This window comes from Oratosquilla oratoria, chromosome 28 (assembly GCF_046742065.1).
Source record: "Oratosquilla oratoria isolate Oo_2021 chromosome 28, ASM4674206v1, whole genome shotgun sequence".
NCBI lineage: Eukaryota > Metazoa > Arthropoda > Malacostraca > Stomatopoda > Squillidae > Oratosquilla > Oratosquilla oratoria.
In genome coordinates, this window is record NC_134804.1 from 51,129,960 (window position 1) to 51,139,959 (window position 10,000).

At 46.7% G+C, this 10,000-nt stretch overlaps 1 protein-coding gene across 17 annotated transcripts in view; it reads left to right on the top strand.

Moving 5' to 3' along the window:
• brp (ELKS/RAB6-interacting/CAST family member bruchpilot) overlaps nucleotides 1–10,000 on the top strand; it is a 696,927-nt gene that overhangs the window by 461,622 nt on the left and 225,305 nt on the right. For all 17 annotated transcript variants that reach the window (XM_076211499.1, XM_076211493.1, XM_076211481.1 and 14 more), the window contains one exon: nucleotides 865–1,017. In XM_076211499.1, coding sequence (XP_076067614.1) covers nucleotides 865–1,017 — 153 coding nt within the window. The remainder of the gene's footprint in view (nucleotides 1–864; nucleotides 1,018–10,000) is intronic.

Sequence of the window (10,000 nt, forward strand, 5' to 3'; positions counted from 1 at the left end):
TTGATAAGATAAGGTATGTTCCATTCATCAGAATTCCTTTTTATCTTAATACATGGCCACTCGCGTTACCTCGAGTCAAGGCCGTAATCTCCACCACCATAATCCCCACTTATGACAAAACCTTCAAACCCTTTAATCTAGTTCCACTAACCTACACAAGTTAACACGAACCCACCACCATGAACCCCACCTATGACAAAACCTTCAAACCCTTTAATCTAGTTCCACTAACCTACACAAGTTAACACTAACCTACCACCATGATCCCCAGTTATGACTAAACCTTCAAACCCTTTAATCTTGTTCCACTAACCTACACAATTTAACACTAACCTACCACCATGATCCCCAGTTATGACTAAACCTTCAAATCATTTAATCTTGTTCCATTAACCTACACAAATTAGTACTAACCAAACACCATGAACTCCACTTATGACTTAACCTTCAAACCATTTAATCTTCTTCCACAAATTTACCCAAGTCAACACTAACCCACCACCATGAGCCCCATCTATGATTAAACCTTCAGACCCTTTAATCTTTTTCCACTAACCTACACAAGTCAAGACCAACCTACCACTACGATCCCCACGCTGATGAATAGTCTCCAGACTACACGAATCGCGCTTGCCTGCCTATAATGAATGCCTATGCATTTATTTATGTATTTTATTAATTATTAACATTATAGTTTTTTATTCATTTATTATCATGATTTTTTTCGCATCCGACCTAGATATGGACCAAAAGGTCTCCTGTCGGCATGCTCTGCCTTTGTAATCCTTTGTAAATCCTTTGATCTTGTTCCACAAACCTACACAAGCTCACACTAACCTCGTTTTTCTCTTCTTTCTCCCCCAGAAACAAGCCATGCTGGTCCGTCAACTGGAGGAGGAACTTCGTATGCAGAAGATGCGGGGCCCCAGCGTCGAGACTCAGCAACAGCTGGAGTCGCTCATGACCGAAAACGAACATTTCACCAGAGAGATTGCGATCCTCAGGGAGACAATCAAGGTGAGACGGGGTTGCGGGTGGGTGGGGGGAGGGAGGGTGGGGGTGTGGGCGTGGGGGAGGCTGGGATGTGGAGAGAGGGAGTGTGGGTGTGGGTGATCATGGAGGAAGGTGGGCGCTGTGGGGAGGATGGGTGTGAGTGCGGGTGGGTGGGTGGGGGAGGTGGGGTGTGGGGGATTGTGTGGGGGAGGTGGGGGTGTGGGGGAGGGTGGAGTGTGGGTGGGGGAGGGTGTGTGGGGAGGGGACAGTGGGTGTGGGAGGATCATGGAGGAAGGTGGGTGTTGTGGGGAGGATGGGTGTGGGTGGGGGAGGGTGGGGGTGAGGGGTGATCATGGGTGAAGCTGGGTGTGGGTGACGGGCATGGGGGAGGATGGGTGTGACTGGGGGCATGGGTGAGGGTGGGTGTAGATGAAGGAGGATGGGGGTGGAGGACGATGTGGGAGGGTGGAGTTGTGGGTGAGGAAGATAGAGTAGGGTGGGGGAGGTCGGGGTGGGGCCCAGGACGGGTGGGGATGGGTGATGTTGTCGAGTTGTCAACCCGAGTCACCCAGAAACCCTTGAGTCTTATTGTAACAAAGCTTTGAACATCTTCACTGTTGTTCATCATGAACATTTGTTCTGTCTGTCACCTGGTAGATGTATTCAACATCGAGAGGATCAAAATTATTCTCAGTCAATCATGTTCCTACAAAATTTTGGTGTCTGATATTTTTGAGAAGTAATGTGAAGTTAACAATTATTATTAAGGTGAAAACTGTTTCCACAAAATAGTGCTTATTTGCAAAAATGTGTGCGTTAGATTTTGAGCGTTAGACGGTAAACGTACTCTCCATAACACTAGCGTATCGGTTACATTAAAAAAGACCTGAGTTAGAGTATCTACATTTGTTATTATAATCCATTCAAAATATATAACCAAAATATTCCGCTGTCACTGAGTACCTTCTTCTATTTTGAAAAAAAAAAAAAAAAATCCTGTTTGATATTTGATAGATCGTACATTGTATCAAGTGTCAAAAGAATCCGCAATGATTTCAGTGGGTTAGAGCGTCGCAACTTCCGACGGAGGTCGAGGTGATTGCCGCCAGCGAGTTGGACCAAGGGCATGGTTCATTAAATTTCACGTTACAAAGTTCTTTGTAAGGGGCACCGTCCTAGCCTCCTGATAGAGGGGAGTTTCGCGACGTTAACCTGAATCATTACATTATTTCACATTTTTTTTTATTTTGGCGAAACCCTTTGCAAGATAAGGAAACTTACTCTTATTCCGCTGCATCGCCTAGCGTTGTCCCCTTCATTCCTACCCGCTCTCACGTGGTGGAAGTTATTTACTCAAAGGTTTTTGTTAATTCGAATTATTAATGATTTAATTGTTCAAGTCTAAGTGGCCAATTCGATAATTCAATTATTTAAACCTGGCTAATGCATATATATACACGCACGCACACACACACACACACACACACACACACACACACACACACACACACACACACACACACACACACACACACACATGTATATATACAGCCAAGTCACCTTGTTTATTTTTTATTGCTAAATCATAGATACAGCTTCTATAAAGTCGTTTACAATATATTGATATTTTTGTCAATATACTTTGAACGTTAACGTATTTCTCTTGTGTTTATAAATTGTACATTATCGATGTAGGATATAATATAACAGACTTAGTGTTGTGGAAAGAAAATAAATTATTGTTGGATTTCCTATACGTACTTTTGCGTGCTTCTTGCGTTGATATCCGGCAACCCTGGGTAGGCGGGGAGGCGACCCGTACATCGGCAAAAAAAAAAAAAAATAATAAATAAATAAATAAATAGATAAATAAATAAATAAATAAAATGCCGCTGTAACATACTGTGATGTCACTTGTGCTTAGGTGCCGAAGGAGTGAAGGAAACTCGGGTGAGCTTCGTTGGTTTTATTCTGGTTGGGTCGACGCGGGCAGGGCTCATGGCCCTGCCCTAAACCACAAGGTGACCGCGAGCTCGGGTCGGACTCTGTTGGGTACAAGTACAAGAGAGGGTCTGACCTGGGGCACCAAACCTGGCCCCCTTATATAGGCCTATTGCGTACGCTAAAGAAGCACACCAACCAGCCTGACCGAAATATGGCTCGGCAGGGCTTAGGTTGTGCTTTCGAGAGGATGCAAATTCATGTAGTACAGGCGTACCATAGACTTAACTCTAACACAATTACTACAAGGCCGAAGGCCAACTAATTCTACACAGTCTATCAATATCTGGTCCAACCCACTTCTGAGGCGGCGATGCTATAAGCCAATATAGCACATGTGGGGGGCTTGTCCACCACATTTACCCCCCTTCCCCTGCGAAGCGTGGAATCGTGATGTCCAAGCAGGGAGGCGGGGCGTGGGTGACGTCAAAGGAGGGAGGAAGCTGTGGAGGCGGCGACAGCGGCGGCGGCGGCGACGACTGCGGCAGCGGGAGCCTAGGCCGTCTGCGATGTCAGTGGAAGCGCGGGCTTCCGAAAGGGGCACAGACGGCGGCGGTGACGGCGGTAGCGTTGGCAGCAATGGCTGCGGCAGCGGGAGCATAGGCCGTCTGCGATGTCAGTGGAAGCGCGGACTTCCGAAAGGGGCGCAGACGGCGGCGGTGACGACTGCGGCAGCGGGAGCATAGGCCGTCTGCGATGTCAGTGGAAGTGCTGACTTCCGAAAGGGGCGCAGACGGCGGCGACGACGGCGTCAGCGATGGCTGCGGCGGCGGCGGCGGAGTGGTATCCATCGTGGAGCCGGTCGAGGGTGAAGTCAAAGGGTGGTGCGCGTGTGACGTCGGCGGCGGCGCCGGCGGGAGAATAGGCCGTGAGCGACGTCAGTGAGAGCGAAAACTCCCTCCAGAGGGCGCAGACGGCGGCGGTTGTGACGTCGGGAGAGGAGGCGGCCGTGTGACGTTGAGCGAAGAAGCGCAGAGTTGCTCGTGGGCGGCGGCGACGGCGGGCGGTTGTGACGTCGAGAGAGGAGGCGGTAGTGACGTCGAGCGCAAGGAGGCGGCCGTGTGACGTCGAGCGAAGAAGCGCAGAGTTGCTCGTGGGCGGCGGCGACGGCGGGCGGTTGTGACGTCGAGAGAGGAGGCGGCCGTGTGACGTCGAGCGTTTTTTTTTTTTTTTTTTTTTTTTTTTTTTTTTTTTTTTTTTTTTGAGCTTCGTTGATTTTATTCTGGTTGGGTCGACGCGGGCAGGGCTCATGGCCCTGCCCTAAACCACAAGGTGACCGCGAGCTCGGGTCGGACTCTGTTGGGTACAAGTACAAGAGAGGGACTGGGCCGCGACCTGACCCCGGCACCCTTTAAGTACTCTCCTTGAGTACCGAAAAGTAGCCTACCTCTGGCTGGCGCAGGGTTGCCGGGCGTAGGGCTGAAGTGTGTTTCTATGAGGATACAAATACATGCAATATAGGAGAACTAAAGACTTATTCTACACACAATTAATATGAGGCCGAAGGACAACTATTCCTACACCGTCTATCACTTCACGGTTGCTCCCACTGTTGGGGTTGCGATGCCATAAGCCGACATAGCATATGTGGGGGCTTGTTCGCCACATTTACCCCCCTTCCCCTGCGAAGCGTGGAATCGTGATGTCCAAGCAGGAAGGCGGGCCGTGGGTGACGTCAAAGGAGGGAGGAAGCTGTGGAGGCGGTGACATCGGCGGCGACGACTGCGGCAGCGGGAGCATAGGCCGTCTGCGATGTCAGTGGAAGCGCGGACTGACAGGGGCGCAGACGGTGACGGTGACGGCGGTAGCGTTGTGACGTCGACCTGGGAGGCAGTCGCGACGTCGCGCGAAGAGGGCTGTTGGGACGTCAGGCGAAGGGATGGTCGTGCCGTCGAGCGAGGAGGCGCTCGTGAGCTGCGAAGGCTGTGGTGGGGTTGACGAGCGTCCATGTAGTCACACAAGTTGTCGATGAACCAGATCAGAAGGGGGGCTGGGTGTACTCGTGTCCAAACTCCGGTGGTCACCAATGTAACATACGGGGATGTCACTTGTGCTTAGGTGCCGAAGGAGTGAAGGAAACTCGGGTGAGTTTCGTTGGTTTTATTCTGGTTGGGTCGACGCGGGCAGGGCCCCTAAACCACAAGGTGACCGCGAGCTCGGGTCGGACTCTGTTGGGTACAAGTACAAGAGAGGGTCTGACCTCGGGGCACCAAACCTGGCCCCCTTATATAGGCCTATTGCGTACGCTAAAGAAGCACACCAACCAGCCTGACCGAAATATGGCTCGGCAGGGCTTAGGTTGTGCTTTCGAGAGGATGCAAATTCATGTAGTACAGGCGTACCATAGACTTAACTCTAACACAATTACTACAAGGCCGAAGGCCAACTAATTCTACACAGTCTATCAATATCTGGTCCAACCCACTTCTGAGGCGGCGATGCTATAAGCCAATATAGCACATGTGGGGGGCTTGTCCACCACACCGCAACTGTCAGTGTCCTACCAGGGGTTTCTCACTTCCCAATTCGTGGGTGTGGGATGGTATAAAAAGATGATCACAAAGAAATAGCTATGAGTAGCCATACTTTATATTTAGTACTTAAATAGTATATCTTATAGTGATATCAACTGTAGTATGAGATGTTGAGACTGCAATTACCTCACTATAAAAATCAGACTAAAATTTTATAATTTAACATGTATATCTAGTTAAGTAAGTCATGTTTTATACCTACTCACAAAAATAGACGAATTTTCTAATTTCATATGTAATCTAGTCATGTATGTCCATTTCACTTAATAGCACAGGATAAGTCTATAAGTATAAGTGGCTCCACAGTCTCTTTGTGTCAGTAGACCTGAGTATAAAGTACTCATTCGCTTTGGGCACTTGACAGCTCATGAATTATTAGTAAATAGTCTGTACTTGTTTATTTTAGGATTTCAAAATGATAAGAAAGGACAGCGTATATACAAATAATTAAAAAGTAATCAACATGTACAAACACAGTGTTCTTAAAACAAAGTACTAGTCTTCCTAGAGTCTATATAACAATAGTTCTTATTTCATACGTTCTCTTGGAAGCATGAGCAAAGCTAAGATGGCACACTAGGCTAGCATGCTACTTGCTTTTGCTACTTAGTTTGAGTAGAAACGACTTCGGTTACAATATTCTAGATTTCCGTAAGAACATCTCAACAATTTTGTGTCTAACATTCGTATTCTAGATTTAACTTCTCTTAGTTCATCATTCAGCTTCCAACTATATGACGCAAGAATAATTTAACATTTGGAAATTCGAAGAAAAAAAAATTCGAAACTGAAGTCGTTCCTAGTCCAACGGAGGAGTAAAAGCAAGTAGCATGCTAGCGAGAAACGCCTAGCGTGCCACCACCTTTAGTCTCACCCCCCCCCCGCCCCAACCCCGCCGTCACGGGCGAATGGCCGTTTATCAGCTTGACAGCATCAGTAGGCAGGGAATTCCATGAATGGAGGTTCAAGTCCCGCTAGATACAACGCGTGGCGGTAATAAAGGATCCCGATCTCTTTCTAACCTTGAGCTGATACTAATTCATCATTACAGATACTGAATACGTGTGTGCGTGCGTGTGTGTGTGTGTGTGCGTGTGTGTGTATGTGTGTGTGTGTGTGTGTGTGCGCGCATATGTACTGTACTGTACTGTGTTTTCACCATTTGTCTAGACTAAAAAAAAAAGTTGATATCTCGTGTACAGAGAAGTTTCATGGGGAGAGAAATGGGGAGAGAGAGAGAGAGAGAAAGAGAGAAAGAGAGAGAGAGAGAGAGAGAGAGAAAGAGAGGAGAAAGGTGGGAGTGGGGGCAACAGAAAGGGATGCGAAAATGTGAAGTGGGGTTGAAGATTTTGTTGGGCGAAGAAATATAAAAAAGAAAAAAAAAGAAGAAGAGAAAGGTCAAAAGTTCATGGCTAGGCGGAGTCTGGCGACGAGGCGAAGGCCTCCTCTCCCCCTCTCCTTCCTCTCCCTCCCACTCTCCTTCCCACTCTCCCTCCCACTCTCCCTTCCCCTCCCCTCTCCCTTCCCCTCACACTCTCTCCCCCTCCCCCCTCCCCTTCCCGCTCGTGTCCACGAAGACAGTCTGAGAACAGGGCCGGAAGCATGGCGAGGAAGACGAGAGGAGGAGGAGGAGGAGGAGGAGGAGGAGGAGGAGGAGGAGGAGGAGGAGGGGAAGAAGGAAAAGAAAAAGTAAAAAGAAAAGAAAAGAGAAGATAAAAGTCAGAGTTGCAGGGAACGGAGGAGGAGGAGGAGGAAAGGGAGGACGAGAAGAAGGAGGAGAGAAGAAAGATGGAGAGGAGAATGAGAAAGAGAAGGAGGGAGGGATGGAGAAATTGTGGAAGAAAGTGAAAGAAAAGGAGAACGTGAAGGAGGAAGAAGAGAAGAGATCAGGAGGAAGAGAAAGAGAGGGAAGAAGAGAAGATAGAGGAAGAGAGAAAGGAATAGGAAGCGGAGAAGAAGGAAAAGGAAGAGGGGGAAGAGGGGGAGGAAGAAGAGGAGATAGAGGAAGAGGAAAAGGAATAGGAAGCGGAGAATAAGGAAAAGGAGGAGGGGGAAGAGGGGAGGAAGAAGAGAAGATAGAGGAAGAGGAAAAGGAATAGGAAGCGGAGAAGAAGGAAAAGGAGGAGGGGGAAGAGGGGGAGGAAGAAGAGGAGATAGAGGAAGAGGAAAAGGGATAGGGAGCGGAGAAGAAGGAAGAGGAAGATAAGGAGGAGGAAAAGGAGGAGATAGAGGGAGAAGAATAGGAACAGGAAGCGGGGAGATGAAAGAGGAAGAGGAGGAGGAGGAAGAAGAGATAGAGGAATAGGAATAGGAACAGGAAGCGGAGAAGAAGAAGGAAGAAGACGAGGAGGAGAAAGAAGAGGAGGTAGAGGAAGAAGAATAGGAAAGGAAGAGGAGAAGGAGGAGAAAGAGGAAGAGGAGGAAAAAGAGGAGATAGAGGAGGAGATGGAGGAAGAGGAAGAGGAACAGGAGAAGAAGGAAGAGGAATATGAGGAAAAGGAGGAGGAAGAGGAACAGAAAGCGGAAAAGAAGGAAGAGGAAGATGAGGAAGAGGAGGAGATAGAGGATGAGGATTAGGAACAGGAGATGAAGGAAGAGAAAGAAGGAAGGGGAAGAGGAGGAGATAGAGGAAGAGGAATAGGAACAGGAAGCGGAGAAGAAGGAGGAAGAGGAAGAGAGGGAAGAGGAGGAAGAAGAGGAGGTAGAAGAAGACGAATAGGAAGAGGAAGCGGAGAAGAAGAAGAAAGAGGAAGAGGAGGAAAAAGAGGAGGAAGAGGAACAGAAAGCGGAAAAGAAGGAAGAGGAAGATGAGGAAGAGGAGAGGATTAAGAACAGGAGATGAAGGAAGAGAAAGAGGAGGAAGGAGATGAGGAGATACAGGAAGAGGAACTTATATAGGAAGCGGAGAAGAAGAAGAAAGAGGAAGAGGAGGAAAAATGGAAGAGAAAGAGGAAGAGGAAAGAGAAGAGGAAGAGGAGGCGAAAATGGAAGAGGAAGAGGAGGAGGAAAATGGAAGAGGAGGAAAAGGAAGAGGAAGAAGAGGAGAAAAATGAATGAGAAATGAACGAGCGACGAATATGTGTCGAGATTGGCCATAGAGTTGTTTTGTCGGTTGCAATAATGGCGTGGAGTTGATGACGGTGACCAAAAGGAGGTGGGAATAGTCCAAATGGCGAAACCCGCAGAACAAGAATTTATTCCGAGTATAGAAGCACCATCAAATGCTGACCACCTTCTCGGGAGTCGAAATTCTCTGGGGCTGAGTACGAGCAGAGAATGGAGATTTACTCATGAATGTTAAGGAGTGTGTTCGCTTTCACCTGAGAATACTGGTTTGACTTTGCAGCGAACGTGAAATATGCGTGACAGAAAGCCACGTTGCATCAATTCTAAATCAGACTTGTTTAAGATAAAAGTAGAGAATTTTGCTAAAATTGTACTCCTAAACGTTCCTTAAGTAATTACAAAAAGCAAAATTTGTGTAATGTAACGGTTTAAAAAAAAAATCCATGATTATTAGCTAATGGCATATAGTGCCACATTAGCAGATGTAACCGCCATTCATACTTCATTAATACTTGGCGTCAATAAAACATTTTCTATGGACATTGCCACGTCAAAAGCCCTCTGGAACCTCAACATTCGTTAGATAATCAAAAAAGTGGTTGGATTACATAAATCTTGTATTTCAAGATCTTGTCCGATTTGTCTCTCATCCTTTGTCTTCATAAAATAAAATTCCGATTGGCTGGCTGAAGAATTTAATGTTTTCCTGATATTGTTAGTGAGAGTATTGATAGTGTGGTGAACATTATGATAGAAATCATATATATATATATATATATATATATATATATACTGTATATAAGAAATCGTAAATACCACTGAACAATTAAATTAGTATCATCCTCACAAAGCAAGTCGTGTATCATTGTGACGTCATGTCGTCAAATGTTGATCGTGAAACCAGGAGACATTGCGTGTGTTTTGATTAACTTGCACTTTTAGAGACCACATGTTATTCGTTCGCTTGACTAATTACGTCACACCGGATCCTGCAAATGACAATGGAGGCGTTGTTATGGTAACTACAGTCAATATTCAGGATGTACATACAGGAATGAATGCACTGAGATTATATGAATAAGGACAGAAGCAAAGGAGGAGGAAAAGGCATGGGAAGGAAAACGAAAATAAAAGGAAGTAGGAAAGACGTACGATACATAAAGAAACATTGAAGGAGAAAGAAAAAATTAAAAAAGGATCAGAGAGGATGTTGAGGTGTGACGAAGAGAAAAAGAACAGAAGTAAGGAGAAATTATAATAAAAAAAAGAACGAAGAAGGAAAAGAAGAAAGAAAATAGGAAAAGGAGGAGGAGGAGGAGGAGGCTGAAGGGGAGGAGGAGGAAGAAGAGGAGGAGGAGAAGGAGGAAGAAGAGGAGGAAGAGAAGGAGGAGGAGAAGGAAAAGGAG